This window comes from Pinus tabuliformis, chromosome X, assembly GCF_031772625.1.
Source record: "Pinus tabuliformis cultivar Carrire ecotype Pingquan chromosome X, CPIR1, whole genome shotgun sequence".
In the NCBI taxonomy this organism is placed as follows: Eukaryota; Viridiplantae; Streptophyta; class Pinopsida; order Pinales; family Pinaceae; genus Pinus; species Pinus tabuliformis.
In genome coordinates, this window is record NC_142308.1 from 560,449,923 (window position 1) to 560,473,608 (window position 23,686).

Below are 23,686 nucleotides of genomic sequence, written 5' to 3' on the forward strand. Positions count from 1 at the left end.
TCGGCGCCACTATTTCTCAGCATATCACGCTAATCAGCGTGACTATCAGTGAATTAAGCATGCTAAGAGAGGAAGCCAAGAAAAAAAAAATGAAATTTGGGACCAAATTTGCTACTATGAATTTCAAAATCAGACCAGTAAGCAAAGGAAAATAAACAGAACCAAAGGGAAAAAGTGGAACTAGAAAATTTAACACAAAACCATGAAATATTAAACAAACAAACAGAAGGATTGGCTCCCGAGTATGGTCGCTAATTTGTGGTGAAGTAAAATTATGAGTGCGGACACAAACAATTCCTCTAGCCTGATGATGCGTCTAGCCACAACCGATAGCTTCTATGGAAGATTTCCTTACGTTAGAACTAAATAAGAGGGCCTAACTCTTAGTACGCTTATCCCATTTGGTGATGACCTTTCTTTCTCACTCCATCTATCTCTCATCTCCTTCTTCAAACACCTGAAACAAGTAAACAATAACAAACAACAACCATGATAACAGAAAAATTGTAATTCAAACTATTTAAGAAGTCAAGAAACATTAAGCCATGAACATGTAAGATGACACATCATGTAGGAAATCAATCAATACTTGCATATATATTGAATCAAGAAGAGATTACAACCATTGTCTTGACGTTGTTGTTCGCCTTCGACAAAACCAGGTTCCCATACACTTCCATTAGCATTCCATGATGGCCTCAACAATGATAGTTTTAAGGCTCTTCCCTTTAGGCTTCACACTAAACCAAAGTCACACTTCTCCCTCACACAACTAGAGACATACAACTATGAATAGCCTGTTGTTTACTCCAAACTTAATTAGCACTGGCACACCAATATTGACACTAACTTGTGATTCAGAAAAAGGGAGGTTTATATATCATGAATGGATGGGAGATGGATCCTCTTCTCACGGAAGAAGGTCTTATATCTTGACGTAGTTCCATCATTATAGGGGAAAGGAGCCCAAATTGATATCCTCAACCCCATCTAGCCAAACCATTTACCATAATTTCGTTACAAAGCTTCTAGAGCTAGAAGCTTCGACTCCTTATTTAAAAAACTTTCCATAAGAGGACCAACACAACTAGAACAAAGCTCAGTCGCTCTGGTCAGCACTAGGGATAGTGTTAATCCATAGATGTCGGCATGACAAGGACAAGGTTCATTAGCACCAGTCTTGTAAACTAGGAAAAACAAAATATTTTTGGGAAATGGTACAAAAGGGAATTGTTCTGCTCATGAAGAGGGACACAATGGGAGTGTCTTCATGAAGGGAAAGAATTTAGGGTTCATTGTAGAGGTCCTATAGGATCATGGAACAGGGAGTACAGTGACAGTGACAAAATTTTGTGTAACACAAGGAAATCTCTCGATATGTATTCTCAATCCCCGTGGCTTGGTGCTTCAGAATGCCCTGATCCCTTAGCCAAGACTTTTCTTGCTGACGAGAGTATCATGGAAGTAATGTCTCTAGAGGAACCACCTTGGAACAATACTCATTAGCGTTCCTCATTCCTTCCTACCTCGATGGTCATGTCTACTTGTCTCGAAGATTCCTCTTCTCAGTTCCCTTCCCTACCGCTTCAGGCGCTGATCATCACTTATGAAGTATGGTCATAAGGAAATTTGGGTAGCATTACCCAAATGATTCCAATTGATATTTCTGTCAAGCATGGTGTCGTTGAAAATTTCCATATTAGGTTAACTTGTTCTCCAGATGAGATCAAGATCTATACTCGTCTATCCCAAGAATTCTATGATGTGTTTGTGTTGTCATATGAGAAATTCCTGGCATTGATCCTAGCATCATCGTCCACAAAATACCGACATATCCTCACGCGAAGCCCATTCGCCAACAGCTCCACCCAGTTCACCCTAGGAAAAGAGCAACTATCAAGGGTGCTGTTGAAAAACTTCTCAAAGCTGGATTCATTTATCCAATCCCTCTCACATATTAGGTGTCAAATATTGTACCGGTGGCAAAGAAACAATGCATGATCCACATTTGCATCGATTACTATGATCTCAATCATGCCTGTCCTAAGGATAATTATCCCACTCCCTTCATTGATGAGTGCGCTAGGAGAGAAAATTTTTCCTTTATGGATGGCTTTCCTGGTTACAACTAGATTAACATTGCACTGACTGATCAAGAAAATATGCCTTTCATCTATCCATGGAGTACTTTCGCATACACAAATCTCCCTTTTGGCCTCAGAAATGTTGGGATTACATTTTAGAGGGTTATGTCCTATGTGTTTCACAACATTTGAAACATCGTTCATCCTTACTTGGATGACCTTCCGTCTCATTCTCATAAGTGCCATGATCACCTTGATCATCTTCGGTAGATTTTTCTTTGCTATAGACACTACAACATTCGGTTGAATCCACATAAATGTGTTTTTTGCATCGAATCCGGATGAATCCTCGACTTTATTGTTTCTAAGAAAGGCATTCACCTTGATTCACTTAAAGTCAAGGCCATTTTTAATTTACCCCCTCCATGTTCATTGCACCAACTGCAGAGCCTGCAAGGAAAATAAAATTTCCTCCATCGTTTTGTACCCAATTACGCTTAGCTAGCTTTAGCGTTTACCCGGTTGCTCAAGCAAGGAATGCCCTTTGTTTGGGATGAGATTGCCCAAAAGTCTTTTGATGACCTTAAGGTTGTCCTCATAAATGCTCCTTTGTTGCATCCCCCAGATTATCATCGCAATTACTTCCTTTATCTAGCTACAGCCTCTAGTACCATTGTTATGGTGTTGATACAAGACGATGATGAAGGCAATGAACATGTTATTTATGATCCAAAATTGATTTTCGATAGACTCCTAAGTCTAGTGGTCCTCATAGAGGAAAAATGAAAGTCCAAGGAAGTTCTTGAAAATAGCCCCATTATAGAGATCTTCTCCTCCTGAACCTACAGCAACTTGAATGGGCAAAAATGGACTTACGATGCAGAAGTTATCACTTAAGGAAGATGCCTAGTTTCTTTGAAAAAAGAGGCAAAAACCCCTAAAAATGGAAAAAAAACCCTTATATAGGAAAATCACATCACATGAGGCAAAGAGGAGAACTTAAGGTCGGGCAAAAGGCACCGCCAATCAGCAACCTACGATGATCAGATTGACAGGTCAAATCGGAGGTAGACGGTGTATACCCAAGGCAAAGATCTTGGGCTGATGCGATGATGCGATTATTGAAATCGGCGGATCGAAATCGGTGGTGGCATGAAGTTTGAGGCGGGACCCCACGCCGAGCGATACCGCGATCACCGAAATCGGCGAATCACAATCGACGATGCCACAAGGTAGAGGTGGGACCCTGGGCCAAGTGATACCATGATCGCCAATATCAACATTGGTAGAGCGTGTCGACATAGGCCACACCATATGACTTCCCCCGGGACCACGCAATATATGCAATGTGATGAAAACGGACCCAAAAGGGTTTGCGAATGAAAATCCATAATGTTTCAAATACAACTAAAGCCATTTTGACAGAATTTTGCAATGTTTAATGTATTTTTAAAATACACAGGGGAAACCATGAAACATGGACATTGTGACTTGTGATAGTGATTTCAGGCGGACCCGCTTGAAAATAAGGTAGAGTTCATGATTTTTGAAGTCTGATAGATGCGTTTAGGCAGATTTTTACACGCTTTCTTTGTATTTTCTTGTGTAAGAAGAGAAATGATATCTTTGGGATTTTGACATGCCAGCGGCCTTTTCCATTGCAAAAAAGGTGGCCATCATACCTTGGGACATTAACAATGATTATTACTAGGAGCTAGAGAGCCCGAGAGCTGAAACGAATGGATAGCACCGATTGGCTAAAAGCCACAGAATGACAGAAAAAGAAAGGAATAAGCAATGTTGAGACAAGAGCCAAAAATCTAAGCCAAAGAAGGAAGCTAGGGCAATTGAGAGTAGAGAGAGCTCAATTGAGCAGAGGGAATAAAAACAAGCAGTGCAAAAAGCAAAAGCTGAAGTGTAGAGCAGCCATGGGAGTCACTTCGAGTTCAAGTGAAAAGCCAGAGAGTTGTAAATTTCAGAGAGCTATAAATTGGAGAGAGCCAAAGAAGCTAGAGCCGAAGAGCCAGAGCTAGAGCCAGAGCCAAGACCCAGAGCCAGAGCCGAGAGCCAGAAAGACGAGAGCTTCAAGAGCTAGGGAGAGATGTTGTTTTGAGCCCATTGTTCCTGTGTAAACAGTGGAGTTGAGCCAAGAGCTTGTAAAAAGGACTTATACCATAATCCCAAAGAACCTAGTCAAGTTGACCGGAGCCCAAAGAGACGTAGCCCAAGAGTTTTGGGTGAACTCCAAATTAAATTGCTTTTCTGTGTGTTTTGTTTATTACCACATTAGTATTTATTGTATGTATTTACATATCAGCATACACAAAAAAATTTAAAGCACATACACAGCCAACAATAAATATAAGCATACATCTATAATATCAAGCACTTTTTAATTCTACATTGGTTAATAAATAAGACTTGGGAATATTTAAAGCTTTGGAAGTGGGAGAGGTTCTTGTAAATTAGACAAGAATCCTAAGTGCCCCATTTACAGATCAGGTGGTATCGGAGCTTAAGTTTGGTTAACGCAAAAAATGCTTGTCTGAAAGGTGTTTAAATAGTCAGAGGTTGATTGTATGCTTGTTTTATAGATTGACTATTTTCTGAGTTTACAGAGGTAAAGGGAAAGCTACTAATAGCTCAATCCAGGAAGGACAAATAGGAAGAAGGGTTGAAGGAATTCTTCTATCCCAAAGGACCTCAAGGGAATCCTTGAATCACAAGAGGTTTGTTGCAAAAGGTTGTTGAAATAAGTTCTTTATTAATCTTGTTTGAAGTTCTTTGTTCATTGGAATAATGAAAACTTCCTCGAGTGTATCCTCGAATTCTTCCTTCTTCATCACAAGAATCTTTGATGGGGACTTGAAGCAAGACTTTTTTATCATGATGTACAAGGTGACAGAAATGTATGAGGATGGGAGAAAGAGCAGCGTACTTAGAGAGCAGTTGAATTCCATGAAGGAAGAGAAGCAGTTGCTTTCTAACAGACTGCATGAAATGGAGAGGCAACTTCATATTGCAAATATGAACCTGAAGAGGATGCATGAGTTGGAGTCACAACTCTTTGTTGCCAAACAAGCCTTAATAAAGTATTAGCTTGAAGAATAGGTAAACCATTCCAGTTTGTCTTCAAATTCTTCTAAGAATGCTTATATTGGTTCTTTTGAAAAACATACTAGAGGCATAGGTTCCAAGCTAATGTCCAAGATGGGCTATGAAGGAAAGGGCTTGGGAAAGCATGCACAAGGTATTGTTGAACCAATAATGGTTGAGGAAAGGCCTAAGTATTTGGGTCTTGGCTATGGATAGTCTTATGGACAAAATTCCAAGGCTGCCATGAAGACCATTAAAACAGCTCCAAGAGGAGGTTGCATTACAGGTCTTCAAGAGTGTGAGGGTTGTATTCAAGAGGAATGCAATAGCTTGAAACATCACTTATAGGATGTAGGTGTTCAGAAGAACACACTTGAACTTGAGATTTGTGGAACTCTAACAACCTTGAAGAGATTGATGGTGTTCCAAAGGGAGCCGCTTCTTCATTTTCTTCACCTCCTCATGAAGGAAATAAAGGTGAAAGAGAAAGGTATAAATCTAGTTCTAATCATCTTCCTTTTGATTTTGCAAAGCATGATAAATTTCCACATAAGCATGGGAAAATAATTGCATGTTCCTTTTATGGTTTGGATAACCATCATGTTTCTAGATGTTGGAAGAGAATGGCCACATACAGGGAACTTTTGAAGGAAAAGAAGAAAAAAGCCAAAGGTCCATCGGACAAGGCAAATCATGTTGTCAAGAGGATGCACATGTGTTGCACTTACTGCCATAAGCAAGGACATCTTGCTGCAAAATTTTGGACTTTGAATCCAGCGATGCTTCCACCAAAGCTGAAGAAAGTGGAAAGAGAAGATGGTAGAAATGGAAATGAAGTTTCTATAGATGATGTGCTTCAAAATGATTCATGTTGATGCTGATGTGCAGAAAAAGGAAAAACCTTTGAACTGGATTGGTAAGAAATGGTTAGATTTCGTTTCCAATTAAGGTTGCATGTCTATTGATGCATCTATTTGCATTTCATGTTAATGAGATGCAAGTTGCAGGTTTCTACCAAGATGGTGAATGGAAAAAGGTTGAGTAGGGGACTGACTTTGTTGCTGCAACATTATATTTCATTTCAGCTTCAGAAGTATAGTGTACTTAAGTGAAAGTTGAAGGACGAAATGCATGCATAAGCATGATGTGCATGAACACAGGGATGTTGATTTTTTCCTTGTATATGAATATGTATGTAATTAACTTGAAGGGTTGATTGCTTTGATATGAACATGCATTTAATGTTGACTTGGGAAAATTTGACTTGGTCTCCAAGATGGAGATAGTGATGAAATGTTTCAACTTTTGAAAAAAGAGTCCAAATGTTCTTTTTCTACATGCTTGACTTGAAGGGTCCTTTGTTTTAAAGGCATGTTTTGTGGGCTTGTTGTCTAGTCCATCATTTGTATGCAGATGTAAGACATGGAGGTGTTCAAAAGATGTGAAATATGTTTCTTTTGTTGAAGTGGGAGTTTAGTCCATCTAGTTGTTGTCGGTATTTCCGTGGTTGTTAACAGTTGTTGTTGGCAGCTTCTCAAACAAGTACAAATGAATTTTTTTTGGAGCAGGTGTACTTCACATTTGTTTAAGCCACCTTGGATCAATGATCAAGGTAGAGCAATTCAAACTACCTTTTGTGACCATCTAAGCAGGAGTTCTACAGAGAGGCAAAGAAGAAGGCAACTATTCCCAGGAAGACCAGCCCATCCAGAAGGTAAGTTTTCAGAAGCTTTGGTTAAAGGCACTATGCAAGGAAAGTGTAGGGAGGATGAAATAAGTGGGTGAGTCACTCTCATTTACTGTTCAGATTAGTATATCATTCTTTTGGAGATGAAAAGTTCTTTTAGTGGGAAGGCGTGATTCAAAATTGATTTTGGATAGACTCCTAAGTCTAGTGGTCCTCATAGAGGAAAAATGAAAGTCCAAGGAAGTTCCTAGAAATAGCCCCATTGCAGAGATCTTCTCCTCTTGAATCTACTGCAACTTGAATGGGAAAAAATGGACTTAGGATGCAGAAGTTATCGCTTAAGGAATATGCCCAGTTTCTTTGAAAAAAGAGGCAAAAACCCCTAAAAATGGAAAAAACCCTTATAAGGGAAAATCGCATTGCATGAGGCAAAGAGGAGGACTTAAGGTCGCATGGAAGGCACCCCCAATCAGAGACCTCCAATGATCGGATTGGCAGGTCGGATCGGAGGCAGGTAGTGTATACCCAAGGCAAAGTTCCCAGGCTGTTGCGATGGTGTGATTGCCAAAATTGATGGATTGACATCGGCGGTGGCATGAAGCCTGAGGTGGGACCCCATGCTGAGCGATACTATGATCGCCAAAATTGGTGAATTTCAATCAGTGATGCCACAAGGCAGAGGCGGGACCCTGGGCCAAGCGATACCGCGATCACTGATATCGGCATCGGCATATTGCGTCAGCATAGGCCATGCCATATGACTTCCCCTGGGGCCACGCGATATATGCGATGCGATGAAAACATACTCGAAAGGGTTTGCAAATGAAAACATATAATGTTTCAAATCCAGCTAAAGCCATTTTGACAAGATTTTGCAATGTTTAATGTATTTTTAAAATACAAAGGGGAAACCATGAAACATGGGCATTGCGACTTGCGATAGCGATTTCAGGCATACCCAATGTAAAATAAGGCAGAGTTCATGATTTTTGAAGTCTGATAGATTCATTTGGGAACCAAAACAAGTAGCGTAGAAAACAAATGCTGAAGCACAAAGAAACCAATGAAGTCACTTGGAGTTCAAGTGAAAAGCCAAAGAGTTGTAAATTACATAGAGCCAAAGAAGCCAAACCCAAAGAGCTAGAGCCAGAGCTAGAGACAAGAGCTAGAGCCAAGAGCCAGAGTGAGAGCTGAGAGCCAAAACGCTGAGAGCTTCAAGACCAAGGGAGAGATGGTGTTCTGAGCCCATTGTTCTTATGTAAAATAGTGGAGTTGAGCCAAGAGCTTGTAAACAGGACTAATACCATAATCCCAGAGAGCCTAGTCGAGTTTACCAGAGCTCAAGGAGATGTACCCCAAGAATTTTGGGTGAACTCAAAATTGAATTATTGTTCCGTGTGTTTTGTTTATTGCTGCATTAGTATTTATTGTATGTATTTGCATATCAACATATACAACAGATTTTAAAGCACATACACAGCCAACAATAAATATAAGCATACACCTATAATATCAAGCACATTTTAGTTCTGCATTAGTTAATCAATAAGACTTGGGAATATTTGAAGCTTTGGAAGTGGGAGAGGTTCTTGTAAATTAGACAGGAAGCCTAAGTGCCCCATTTTCAGATCAATTTACTACCTCATTCGCAATATCCTCGACATCGAAATGCACTATGCCCATGTTGAGAAGTTGGCTTTGGTTGTCGTACATGTTGTTCAGCACTTTTGGCACTACGTTCTCTTACACACTACTACTATGATTTTTGAATGCAACCCCATGAATTACATCCTAACTCCTCAGTTCCTAGGGGGTAAGTATTCTAAATGGATTGTCAACCTTCAAGAATTTGATTTGGTGTTTACTATTGCCAAATCTAAGAAATCACTCGTTTTTTTCGAGTTAATTTGCTCCCTTCCTTTTATGTCTCTCCCTGCTGGTGCAAATGAGCAGCTCCCGGATGAGACTCTTTTCCGTATAAGCACCCTTGACCTATGGTACGGTGATATCATCGTATATATCTAGATGTCCATTTTCAGTCCACGTTGACTAAGAATGATCACCGACGTATTCAACATCACTCCCAACCCTACTATATTATTGGAGATGCTTTATACCGTGTCGGTGTTGATTCAGTTCTCCGCTGATGTCTTACTCTCGAGGAGGCTGAGATAGTTCTCAATGAATTTCATTCCAAGGTATGTGGTGGTCATATGTTTGGCTATGCTACTACTCGAAAAATCCTTCACGTTGGTTATTTATGCCCATCCATCTTTAAGGATTGCATCCTTGCCGTTCGCAAGTGTCAGAATGCCAAATTTACCAGCACAAAATGGGTGCCTGCCTACACCCCGTTATTACCGTTGGTCCCTTTGCCAAATTGGGCATTGATTATATGACTTGTAACCCTTGTTCGCCCGAGGGGCATGGTTATATTATTGTTGTTGTGGATTATTTCACCAAATGGGTCGAAGCGATGCCTACATACTCTGCAGATGGTAAAATGGCGACTCAATTTCTATTCAATCATGTTATTTCCAAGTTCAACGTACTCAAGCCACTATCACCAACTATAGGTCCCATTTCCGAGATTACATGATGGCTGACCGGACCTTTATGTTGGGTTTACACCACGACAACTCAACCCCATATTACCCTCAAGCCAATGGTCAAGTTGAAGCTATGAACAAAGTTTTGGTTACAATGCTTCAGCGTACTATTGGGATGCATAAGTCAAATTGGCATCTCATGCTCTTTTTAGCCCTGTGGGCTTGCCAAACCTCAACCAAAGATGCAACTAGTTTCACACCATTCCAGCTAGTCTATGGTTTGGAAGCAACAATACCGATTGAGCGTGAAATTCCTTCACTCAAGCTAGCTATCGAACTTCTCCCTGAAACCTCACCTCAAGAAGAAAACCTCTTGTATTTAGAACGGCTGGATGAGACTTGCCGTCTTACTGCTTTGGTCATCAAAGCATAAAAGAAGCTAGTCAAGTCCCATTTTGATCAATTGGTTTCCCCTCGCGCATTTTTTGATGGTGACTTGGTTCTACTATATGATCAATCTAATGATAATCTGGGGGTAGGCAATTTCGAACCCACATGGCATGGGCCCCATATTGTTAAATAAGTGTTACAAAATGGGGCCTATGAGCTAATTGATTATGAAGGCAATCCTCTAGACAAGCCCCGAAATGGTCTTTATCTGAAAAAGTATTATGCTTAGGTCATCTTGCATGGTTACCTGTGTACATTAGTGTGTCATTCATTTTTGTGCATTGTGGTTTGATGTGCTAGTTTTCAAACAACTTTCCTATTTACTCTATTTTTCCCTACTTTGCAGATGTCTGTGACTCCTCACATCAGTTTCGCTGATGGTGCTTGTCATAGTACCTGGAATCTATCCTCTACAGCATGGGTCATTTATGACCCTCATGGTGAGTTGATTGACCTTCAAGGTATCTGTTTAGGTCGTACAACTAATAACATTGGTGAATACAGTGCGGTTATCGAATTATTGTTAGAGGCCATTGCTCTTGACATTCAAGAATTGGTTGTCAAACTGGATTCACAGCTTGTTGTCCTTCAACTCAACGGGAAATATTCTATCAGAAACACTTAGATATTGAGAATGTATCTATTTATTCGTCTACAGTAAAGAAATTTTGATTACGTTACATATTATCATATTCCCAGACACATGAATACATTGACAAATGCATTAGCTAAATATGTGTTGGATAGATAATTACGAAACATGTGAAAAACCAAAACGAATCATTTGTACCATAGTAAGCAAGAAAATACAACACACACACACACACACACACACACACACACACACACACGCACACACATATATATATATATATAGATATAGATATCTATATGGCGATAATTATTGATACATCAAAACCCCAAAAAGTAATATGTGTGTTCAAATAACATCTGCAGCTCGCTAGCCTCATATATCTGTGGCACGTAGGCCTCAAAAATGAAAATGTTGGACCTAGTAACTAATCAGCATGGTAATCATGGTAACATGAAATTTCTCATACTACACGATTCAGCAATCGGCGAACCCAATTTTATACCCCCACCGTATGCCTCAGGTACTAATGTGGGATGTCTCCCACCTGGGCATACTCTGGAATACCACAAGTCAATGTTAGGTCCCTATAATATTAGTGATCCCCCCATTACTATTGTCATTGTATCCCTTATTGTTATTATTGTGCCCCTATTGTCCCCATATTGTTATTATTGTGCCCCATAAAATCCCTCTATTGTTATTTTTGTGCCTTTATATTGTTATTGTTAGGTCGACTTGGTTATATTGTGACCCAGTAGACTCCTATATATAGAAAGGAGGTTTTGTCATCTGAATCATCCAAGAATTGTTCATTTGTGTAATGTAAAGGAGGTTTCCCCCTCGAAGAGGCTTATTTCTAAGGAGTTGATATATCTTTTCTATCTTTTTGTGAGCTGGTTTCATAACATTTGGTATTAGAGCTTTGGATTCTAGGATTTCGTTGCTCCAAATAGGTCATCGTGCCATTTTCGCTATAACTTTTTTCTGCGACATTTTAGAAGCTAAAAAAAACCCATTTGGGTTGAAATAGTTCTAAACTTCAGGAAAAATCTTAGAGCTTTTCTCACTACATTTTTGGAGATATGATCTGAGGAATTTGGACTTTTTGCAGACTCCCCAATTACATTCTAAACAGGTGACTTGGGGAAAATCGTCATCACTTTGGTTTTGAGTATCAGATTGAAATATTGTAAGAAGTTTTAGAAAGAGGATGGCCTCTAGTTTTCTGTGTATCATTTTCAGGTACTAAGGTCAAAATAGTGACATGTGGCACGTCATACAAGTTTGCTCTACTAAACTAGTCTCTAATCAGGTCACCTTGGAGAATCCAATTTTGATCAGTCTGTTGGCATTGGAAAGAGGATGCAGAGGGCTATTGCAGGTCACGATTTCAGAACTGGGAGATCCAAAATTACATAAGTACATCAAATTCAACATTGAGCTCCTACAAAGTGAAAAAAGGTGTGTATTTTTTAAAAATTTTGTATAAGCTTGGTTTGAAAAATTAGTTTGAAGGAATTCAAAGGGCATAGTGAAGCATTATTATCGGTAATTGGTGCCTCGAAGAAAGAAAATGGAAACACCTAGTAAGAAACCTGAAATCTCTAGCATGACTCATGAATAAGAGGAAGAAATGAAACACGATATATCGATATTACAAAACCAAGTGAAACAAATTTCACTCACACAAAAGGTAACATAAAATAAGATGGATGGTTTAAATAAAGACGTAGAAGCTAAGATGGATGGTTTAAACCAAGGCGTAGAAGCTAAGATGAATGACTTGGAAGCTAAGATAGATGGCATGAAGGCTAAGATGGATGTCTTGGAAACTAAGATGGGTGATGTGGAAGCTAAGATGGATGGCATGGAAGCTAAGATGGATGATTTAAAGAAAGGCATGGAAGATTTGCAGACAAATTTGAAGATAGATTTGACGAAGTTTCTACAAGGAATGCTTACGAATGGCAAAAGGGTAGTAAAGGAAACTCATGATGAGAACAAAATAAATGTTAATCATGATTTCATAGACTCTAATGTTGGATCGAAGAACCACCATGTTCCAAAGATCGATATGAGGAAGTTTGATGGCAAGGATCCCGGAACATGGATACTACAGATGGAGCAATTTTTTGATATCCATAATGTGCAAAACACACAAAAGGTACGCATTGCAACTTTATATTTGGAGCGAAATCAATATGTATGGTATTGATGGCTTTTCTCTCATAAACAAATTGTCACTTGGGCTATTTTTACAGATGAAATGATAGCACATTATGAGGATACAAAAAGCAACACTTTTTTTAGCCAATTGATAAACCTCAAACAAAAGGGTTGAATGATGGAGCACATTAAGGACTTCCAAAAATTGAATATAAGGGTGAAAGATATTCCAGAGGAGCATATGATTGATGTGTTCATAGGGACTTTAAAAGATAACATCCAACATGAGGTTTGCCTTTGGGAGCTAGATTCATTGGAGAAGGCATTCAAGTTGGCAAGAAAAATGGAAAGCAAAATTATGGAACCAGCTCACAAAAAGATAGGAAATGAATCCGACCATATCTTGTAATGCATTGGCTAGAATTACCATTCCTCAAAATATCAAGATATAAGGGCATATCAAGAAGAAAAAGGTAATCATGTTGATTGATTCGGGAAGTACCCATAATTTTATTCATTGTAAGAAAGCCAAGGAATTAAATTGCTTCTTGTATCTAGCAACAGAGTGTCAAGTTATGGTTACAAGTGCAAGAACCATAAATTGTTCAAGAAAGTGCCATAATATAAAGCTATCCATGGGAGAATATGTATTGAATAGCCCAATGCTTTCCATTCCATTGGGTGGTGCTGATGTTGTACTACGAGCCCAATGGATACAATCCTTGGGTACAATAGCTTTTAATTTTCAAGAACTTTTCATGAGATTCTCTTCAGAAGGAAAGGAAGTTGAATTAAAGGGTATCGCAAGGAAAGAAAGATAATCATCTCTAATGGAATGACAAAGCTTCTAAAGAAAGAACAACGAGGCATAATTACAAAATTATGTTCACTAGAGGTACCCACATCGAAATCATCCAAGAATTGTTCATTTGTGTAATGTAAAGGAGGTTTCCCCCCGAAGAGGCTTATTTCTAAGGCGTTGATCTACCTTTCCTATCTTTTTGTGAGCTAGTTTCATAACAGTCAACCCCTCAAGGTTCCTCTAGATCGCCTCCTCGTTGTTTCTTCCTTCCTAATAAGGAGCGACATCAAACTACCGAGTGACGTGCCTAATGATGGGGGACATCCCGGTAGGATGCTTTGGTCCAACATCGGAATTGATAAAAAAAAATGTTATAAACACATATATATCAAAAACAATTAACAATCAAAAAATTTAAAATTGAGTTCTTACCTTCATCATCGAAATCCTCCCCATCTGGAAGCATCATATCCAGATTGTCGCAGAAGTTGGTACCGTTGTATGGCCAATCCTCCACTATGATCAGCTATCGTCGTAGCCATGAGAAGAAGGTGGGCTTGTAGGAAATATGCTGGCCCCGGGTCATCCTAGGTATTAAACGACTCCAACAGACCATCCGTGGGTCTCGTGGCAGCGGCGGATCTACCTCAGTCAGCTGGTACTAGAATAATAGAACCCACTCCATGAAGAAGGTCACTAGCACAGATCCAAAGCAAAATTGCTTTGGATTCCCTGCCTAAGCTTTTGACAGCTGGCATTTCATGTTGATCTTCATGGCTTCTACCCAATTGAAGATCGCCGGTGTTGTATTGTCGATAGCATATAGAAATTTTGACTGGCTAGTTTCGTGCTCTGCTTGGTATCCAACCACTCTATTGATGGTCAATAGTAGCACTCTCAGTGTAAGATATCGTACAGTGGTAATCTCGATCTTTCCACTCTTGGATTTGAGGGCTTCTAGGCAATGTTCAGCAAGTAGCATGGATATGCTTTCTCCAATCAGTCGTGACCCATATAGGTTGATTGGTTCCCCTCTCCGGGACAGTCTTGTGATGAAATAGATGTCTGAAGTTTCCAACTCCAGCTCATGGTCACCAACGATAAAATTTTCTCGATTTATGTCCCAGAGACTAATCAGGTATCGAAGCAGCTCAGGTTGAGCCCGCATCCCTGGTGTGAGAAATAACCTAACGAGACCACAGTTCCTCAAGGTGTATAATTGGTTCGGATCAGCCATTGCTTGGGTGTCCTAATCTTCATGCTCACGTTCTTTCCAGTCTACCATTTTCGACGATTATTTCCTACCAAAACCATGTATTCAAGTCAATAATCATTTTTGGAAACTAAAATTTGGATTCAAACAATGGATTTAAGAGAAAAAATGGTTTTTTCTTTGTTCATGATGCCGATGTGCGTGTTTTAAAAATAGTTGCGCCGATGGCATGGATGGTCATTTTAGCAACCCTCGGCCGGTGCAATTCCATGCCCGAAAATCACGCTGACCGAGGGTGAATTATTTTTGCTAAAACCTCCTCAAAAATCCAAAAAATGGATAAAAACAACAATAAATAGTATTGAAATGGAGCTTAAGGACTTGGCTCTTACCTGAAACTGATGGCTCAGCGAATGACCTCCCAGATCTCCTGCAATCTGCTCCAGAAAAATTAGGGCAAAAGTGGGTAAAAAGATTTTCACAACAAGGTAAAATGGTAAATGGTAAAAAATATTTACTTTTCCCTCCTTTTATTTAGTTTTTCATGAAATATTATGGTTTTTAAGTATTTTTGACCTATTTTTCCTCAAGAATTGGATAATGCATTTTACCTTTTGCGCAACGACAGGTGATGGATTTTTGATGATGGTACTGAGTCATGTTTCAGCTCTTTTCTCAACTTGTAAAACTCAAATGAAAATATTGCCGAGTATTTTTCCCTTTTGACTCGTAAAAGAGAATAAAATGGGGGGTCCGCTTTCAAGCTCTTTTCTGACACTTTAAACATGAAAAGTTTGTCGAGCTCTTCTCGTTTTGAACTCGTTAATGGATGCGAAACATCATGCACCCAATATAGGTTTACCCCTTTTTCAGGATGGGATGCACTATTCATGAAAATGGTACTCCTTGACTGAAATGGTCAAGCAATTCTCTCAAGTATGATTTCTACCTTTTCAGGCTCAAGTGACACAAATGTATGAAAATGAACCATGTGGAGTTTTCTTTTCTGTGTCTTTTTCAAACTCTCTAAACATGAAAAAGATATCGAGTTGCACCTTTGTTGGACTCGTTAAAACATACAAAGACATCGATTTCGTCACCATGAAGAACATGAGCTTCTCCTTCCTAGGGCTCGTTAAACTTACTATGTCAGGTTCCTCCGAAGGATGAACTTACAGTGAAAGCATATGCTATCTCCTTTAAGCTTGCAATTAAAAAATAATCGGGGTACCTACTAGAAATGTTGGGGAAAATTTTGGAAATTTAATCAGTCGTGTTGGTAGCTCACTCTTGAACATGACACTTTCTGCTTCGTGTTGGGTTGGAATCCTCACTTCATTTTCGAACTTCCTATGTTGGGTTGTTTTTTCCTTCCATTTGATCTCCGCCACATCATAATGACCACTGATCATCTGGATCCAAAAGCTACCAAATTCCAGTCGTGTTGCCGATATGTTCAAGAGTTGTCCTTCTGCAGTTACACTTACCTCTGACACACTGTATCATCCAAAATCATTTTGCATCCCTTTCTCTCGTGTCGATGATGTGGGATACATTATGGCCCTCCTTTGACATGGTCACTTCCTGTCGACTTCAGCTCATTATCTAGGAATTTTACCGAGCGACTCCCTTCCAGTACATTAGAGCTTGCATGCCCTAGTGATTTCATGGGTGTTCGAATTCAGCTCCTTTATTCACATTCCGTGAATTGTGATGATAGTACCTTGAGCACCATTTTCATTATTGGTGGTTTCTCTCGCACTTGTTAACCATTTACATCATTGGCTAGTAATCAAGCAATTTTCTATCATGTTCGACGTCAACACATCTATTCACATGTTAGAATTTGTACTTTGATCGGGCCGTGTTGGAGCGCAAGACCCTGGGCTCAGATTACAAAAGTCCAGGTTGCAAGGCAGTGTGACATGATTGTACTGATATGAATGTCTATCTCAGATGGATAGCTGTGACCATACCATGAGTTTTCATATGTGATCCTTCTCATTATTGGATGGATGCGACCATACCTTGTTTTTGATATGATCTTCTTTAGCAGATGGCTACATTCATACCTGGATCAACTTACATGATCATTCTCTGGATGGTTGTGTCCATACCACGATTCATGTATCATTTGGTAGAGTTTTCACTAATGTATATGTATATGTACTTGCTTGCAGGTTTTCTGACGATAGTTCCCCGCACTTATTCATAAATAATTTCACCCCTCACTTTAGTTCCGCCTTCACACTTTAGGGGGCATCTGTTACATAGCATTTTGCCACTGTCCATATACTCCCCATTCCATGATCCTGGAGGACCTCTATAGTGAACCCTACATGCTTTCCCTTCATGAAGAAACTTCCATTGTGTCCCTCCTCATGAGAAAAACAATTCCCTTTTGCATCATTTCCCAGAAATCTTCTCTTTTTCCCAATTTACAAGATTGGCGCTAATGAATTGTGTCCTCCTCTTGCCAATATGTAGGAATTATAACTGTCCCTAGCACCGACCGGAGCAACTGAGCCTTGTTCACTCGTGTCGATCCTTTTTTGGAAAGTTTTTTAAATAAGGAGATAAAGCTTCGAGCTCTAGAAGCTTCGTAATGGAAATCTAGTAAATGGTTAGGCCGGATGGAGTCGAGGAGATCAGTTTGTGCTCCTTTCCCCTATTAGGATGGAATTATCTCAAGAGATAAGACCTTCTCCCATGAGAAGAGGAACCATCGCCCTTCCATCCATGCTATATAAACCTCCATTTTTCCCAAGCACAAGCTAGTTCTAATTAGGCTCTGTTTGAAGTTTTGATTGTGAAGTAAACCACAAGTTATTCATAGTTGTGGCTCTCTAGTTGTGTGTGAGGGAGAAGTGTGAATTCGGTTTAGTGTGAAGACTATAGGGAAGAGACCTAAAACTACCATTGTTGAGGCCATCTGGAATGCTAATGGAAGTGTGTGGGAACCCGGATTTGTCAGAGGAGAACAACAAATTCAAGACAACGATTGTAATATCTTCTTGATTTAATATATATACAACTATTGATTGATTTCCTACATAATATTTCATCTCACATGCTTATGGCTTAATGTTTCTTGACTTGTTAAGTAGGTTGAATACAATTTGTCTATTATCATGGTTGTTGTTTGCTGTTGTTTACTTGTTTCAGGTGCTCAAAGAAGGAAATGGGAGATAGCTGGAGTGAGGAAACAAGGTCATCACAAAACGGGATAAGCGTACTAAGAGGTAGGCCCTATTAGTTAGTTATAACCTAAGGAAATCTTCCATAGAATGTCTTGTTTTTGGCTAGACCTGCTCTCGGGCTAGAGGAGTTATTTGTGTCTGCACTTAGAATTTTACTTCACCACATGAAGGCGAGGTGTGTTCATACAACCTTATATAATCCTGACTTGTGGATGTTGACATATGCCTTCTGATCTTCTAGATCTTCCTTGAAGTTGTCTGCAAAGATATCTTTGATTTCATGCCATGTTACCTTCATGTCCTTCTCTACGAACAGATGTGTGTCTGCATAGACTGGCAAGTTCATCAACATTTGTTCAACTACATCTCTAGTGCTGCTCTCTACAGTGTCCTTTGACACATTTCTCTTGGAAGCCATGTTACCTATACTGCAGAAGACCTGGTCAATAACTAATGTAGCTGGAGACGGAGAGAACACTCATGGCATGCAAATGTTAGCTTCAAATAAAAATAACTGCGAGTCAAACGAAGAGACAAACTGGGCAACTTCTGGGCAAGATTGTGCAATTCTGAGTTTCAAAGGTGAGTGACTATCATCTCAGTCTGTGGATTACGCAGTCATAGCTGCCAGTTGGGAGGTGATGCTAAATGGAACTAAAAAATATGGAGTTTAGTCTCACTTGTGCTTGTTGGGACTACGCATTGCACAATCCGAGTGGCCAAGGCTTCGTGACTGGCTCTTGGAACTGCACATTGGGAGCCAATCACTAGTAGACTTTGTGCTATTTCTAGAGCCAAGGCAGAGCCTTGAGATCTAGAAATGTGAAGCGCATTCTGGGAACAGCTAGATCCGAGCCAAGGAAACCTAGATCTATCCAAGGGCAACATGAAAAAATGAAGATCTGAAAGTGTAAGTGATGTTCGATGCAGATCTGAGTGGGTGATGGTGCATGAAATCAGAACAAGTGCAAGAATCACTCAAACAGAAGAACAATGAAGCTTATAGAGAGATTTGCCACAATGACAACCATTAGTGCAAAAATTGGGTTATGTATGTAGCACTTAGGAAATACAATGAACTACTTAAACAACACTTCTAAAAGATAAAAAAAATCAAAACACCAATGGTCATTCAATAAAATGGTTAAAACAACACTCTCACAAGCCAAGGAAAGAAAAGAGATAGAAAAAACAGCAAAAGACTAAAAAGCAAGACTTGCCCAAAAAAGTTGAGAAGACCATGCCAAAGGTTTCTAGACCTCCTTGGGAATGCTAAAGATCCAATATCGAATGTTCAAATGAGATTTGGTGGAATCCATTAAATATATTTGATCGATTTAGGTTTTATGACGCGAAGACCAAAAATCTAGGAAAAAGCGACACATGGTGGCAGTTTCCAAAAATAACATAAGTTTAACTCCGACTGCTAAAAATAGATCCCTATTTTTTAGGGATGCTTTTTCACTTTTTTATTTTTTCCTTTTTGGGAAAGGCTGCCATGCATGCATGGAGAAATTGCACAGTTTTGGGGAGAATTAGGCAACTCATTGTCACATGTATTAGGTAGCTACCGAGGTAATGCTTCTGCGTAATTCCTGGGCTGAGTGGCTCTGGCTGCCTTTCATGGTCTACGCAGTTTTCCAGGTGAAGACAGGCTGCCAGCTGGGTCTGCGCAATTTTCGAGTCGAAACTCACTGTGGGCTTGAACTGTGCATTTCCTAAGAGAAAGGTTGGTTTCCCTCTAGGATTGCATAGATCACCAAGGCAATGCTAGAATTGGATTGCAACCAAGTCAACAAGTCAGCTTGTGGTTAGAAAGCAAATCAGGTAAGCAAGCATGAGGTATAAAGAACCAGATGAAACTCAATGAAATCACAATTACGTCGGTCAGTGAGAGATAAGATTTTGGGATTTTATTAGGGAAGTTCCAAAACAAAGCATAGGAAAAATTTTGGAGAGTGGTTGTCGCTGCTACAACATTGGCGACACACTTGTAGAACTCTAGCTCTATGCATAAACCTTGTCTCATGTAAAGCGATTCTAACTCTTATGGAAGTATTGTTCAATTCTTTAATCGTCATGGATTCTTCATTGGCTTGAGTTGAAGATATAATCCCTACCATTCTCTTGATCGATCATCACACATACCAAGCCAAGTCAACTAAGTTGTTTCGATTGGGGATGGGGAGTTTATTAATGCACAAGTAATATAGATTGTCAGAGTTTATCTTTCATCTATGGTGTTGCTCTGCTATCAACAGGCCTGGAAAATACCTTGGCAGAGTCACTTCAGGAACACAATAATTTCTTTGCTACCAATGAGATTGGACAGTACCTTGAAAGAGTTACTTGCTTCACCTCTCTGTGCAGGAATCCTTTCTCTTCTTTCACCCTTATTTTATTTTTTTCATTTTTCATTTTTCAAATAACTATGCATAGGCACTTATTTATTTCACGAGTTGGAAGAGGGATCTCAACTTATTGAGATCATAAGAGGTTGTCCCTTCAAATAAGGATGTTTATATATACCTCTGACAATAATTGTTGGGGTTTTCCCCCTCACCTTACTCTACCTGACTGATCTTAAAAGGGTCAACCGAATATAGAAAATTGATTAGAGTAGGTGGTACTAGTTAAAAGCGCAAGCATTGTGACGTCACTAAGACTCACTCTAAAAGGAACGTATTTTCCATCAGGGTATCATTGAACAAAATAAGCACAAGATCTTCATAAAGAGAGGGAATAGACACATAACCAAATGTTGGTAGTTGTACAAGTCCTCTTGTATTTCACCCTGCTTGTCTCAAAATCCAAACACGATTTCATGGGAAGCTAATCCTATTGGTTCATAAACAAGAAAAGGAAAGCAGTAATATGGAAGAAAAAAAAGTAAGCATAATCCAAACAAGAAAGAAAAATAAAACAAGAAATCGAACACTACTCATACTCCTAAGCTAAACAATTCATGGGCCTTCTCACATGAAGTGATATTTCCAATGAAGCCACTGGCACATTTGTTGGCCCCTGCGAATAATGGTATGCTTGATAAGAAATATATTCAGGAAAACTAGCAAACAAGAAATACAGATCAATGAAAACCAACATGTTTTAAGCCTGAATGCATCCACATAAAAGAATCGAGTAAAAGCACATGAAAAACACTTTGCAAATGTATCATGGTGTTGTATCACATTGCATGCAGATGACAAGTATGTACACTATTTTGACCTTGACAAACAAGCAAACATGCAAAAAATAAGAAAACTTTCATTTCGCAACAATTCTTGCTATGTATGACTCCTCTAATGCATGAGCGATAGGATCGTGTGATTCTGGTGGAGGATGAGAAAACTGTAAACTAGATTAGTTTTAAATGTGAATTGTCGGAGTTCTTTCTTCTCAAAGGTGTATGAAAAGAAACCACTTTATATTGTGGATGAAAAACAACCTTAATAGTAAAAATGGTTGTGACACCACTAGAATGTACAAATATTTTTTTGTTGGGCTGAGAATCTGCTGCTGCGTGGGCACCCATGACCTAGCCCCCTTTGCGCTACCTCCTACAGCAGCCCTGCCTAGTAACCTGCTATTGTTGGGCTCCCCTCCCTTCTACTGGCTCATTCTTGCTGGGCCATCCTTATTGGGCTGCCCTCTGCTCTCTTCCATCACGCTTGGCAGCCTCCTGCTGCTGAGCTTCCCCTTGCTCCATGCCTCCTCTGACTGGGGATGGATCCCCCTCTTTGAATGAATACATCAATCAAGAAGCCACTTTTGCCTCTCTAATAGCAGAACATGGAGCTCCAAAAGCCTGGCCATCTTCAAGCAAATTTGACAAAAGGCTAGCTGACATACATGAGATATCCTTACCTCCAACTCTCCCTCAAAAAGCAGCAATTTCTTTGGCTGAACGGGGTTTAGTTGGGAAGTTTACAGGGCTGTGGCCCTCCCCAAGAGCAGTCCAAAAATGGGTGGAGAGAAACTGGAGCGCCAACATACAAGGGAAAATCGCTATTAGGTTCTGTGGAAGGGGATACTATACATTTTTATTTGAATCCAAAGAAGAGAGGAACCTTATATTCAGGAATGGACCATACTTCATGGACTCAAGAGGCTTGTATTTGAATAGATGGTCTCTGGAATTTGACCCCAAGATTGACATTCCAAACGCTGTGCCGGTCTGGGTCAGGCTGCCGCATCTCCCTCTCCATTGTTGGGGCGATGAGTCGGTTAAAGCTATAGGGAACGTGGTGGGTAAGTATATCGATAGATGTGAACCAAAAGATAACATGCATGCCTGCGCTAGAATCTATGTGGAAGTAGATTTGGGAAAAGGGCTACTAGAGGCAATAAAACTCAAGGTGGATCAATGGACGCACATCTAGTAGCTGGACTACGAGTAAATTCTTTTCAAATGCAAGGTATGTCATCAGTATGGTCATTTTGCAAATAGGTGTAGCAAACTAAAGGATGTGGAGATGGTTGAGAATGTAGAAGCCCAAGAAAACACTTGGGAACAAGTGAAAAGGAAGAAACCTAGTAATAAACAAGCTGCCCAGAACTCCACTCAATCTCATGGAAATACTACTGCAGCCTCTAACCCCCCAATAAACCTGACCCCTCCAGTCGATCCATCCCCCAATCCCTTCGAACTCCTGGATGAAGATCCTCCGTCCCCCCGCTCCCCCTCCCAACCCAATGCTATAGCTAGCAACTCATCTCATCCACTCAATTTCCCTTATCCCCCCTCCATTGACCGAATCCTCACTAGAAATAAAATCAAAGAAACAAATAGTGCTTTGGAATAGCTGAAAAAGGCTGGAAGGAAATCCAACAAGGCACTCAGAGATGAGGTAGCAGTAAAGGATATGGCCATTGGCACCCAACAACCAATGGACTCCTTCCTCGGCAAACAGAAAGGAAGTGGGGAGAAAAATCAACAAAAGGAAAAGGTTGGGAACCACCACAAACCAAGTAAATAATAATTATGGTCTCTTGGAATAGTAGGGGGATTAGGCTATGCTTTAAAACTCAACGCAACAAGAGACCTTATAAAGCAGGAACAACCTGATGCAGCCAAGAGATTCAAAACATGATAGCATCACAAAAATATTATGAGGGAATAGCTATAGAATCCAACTGGGCCTCAGGAGGCATTGCCACATTGTGGAACAAATGGACATGGGAACTTGTCAGCCAAAAATTTAACAGCAGTTGGGTCAGGACAAATCTAACAAATAAGAACACAAATGTCAAATATACAGTTATAAACATCTACTCTCCAAATCATTATAGAGACAAAGCTCTATGTTGGGAGTCATTAAAAGAAGAGGTACAAGATGTTCAGATAAATAATCTAGTCATGGAAGGCGACCTAAATCTGATACGAAATATAGAGGAGAAGCTTGGAGGTAACTACTTCGGTGACCCTTCAAGAGCAGCCTTGGAGGAAATTATTGCAGAACATAAGTTTCTTGATATCCCTCCAAGCAACGGGAAATTCACATGGAGTAACAAAAGAACGGGTGCTCATAACATAAAGGAAAGGCTTGACAGAATTTTGATTCAAGAGGATATAGCAGCAAGTTTTTCGTCCATCAAAAGCAAAATAGTGCACGCTTCAGCTTCTGACCATAAGCCGGTTGTGCTCATTTTGGACAAGTGGGAGAATCAGGGTCTGATCCCATTCAAATATAGCAAAATTTGGGACAGCAAGGAATGCTTTGGGAATATAATAAAAGAAAGCTGGGACGCAGAGGTGTTGGGCTCCCCACAGTATGTGTGGGAAACCAAGCTTAAAAATGTGAGGGAAAAAATAAAAACATGGGCCAGAGAAGAAGCTATCAG

The 23,686-nt window shown here is 39.8% G+C and overlaps 1 protein-coding gene across 1 annotated transcript; it reads left to right on the forward strand.

Moving 5' to 3' along the window:
• Positions 1 to 21,549: 21,549 nt before the first annotated feature.
• Positions 21,550 to 22,224, forward strand: LOC149141252 (uncharacterized). Its single transcript, XM_089451200.1, has one exon. The coding sequence runs from the start codon at positions 21,550 to 21,552 to the stop codon at positions 22,222 to 22,224; it is 675 nt and encodes a 224-aa protein (XP_089307326.1).
• The last annotated feature ends 1,462 nt before the right edge of the window (positions 22,225 to 23,686 follow it).

What these genes read in the sequence shown, in the direction of transcription:
- LOC149141252 (XM_089451200.1), top strand. Translation starts at nt 21,550, where the DNA reads ATGCCTCCTCTGACTGGGGATGGATCCCCCTCTTTGAATGAATACATC.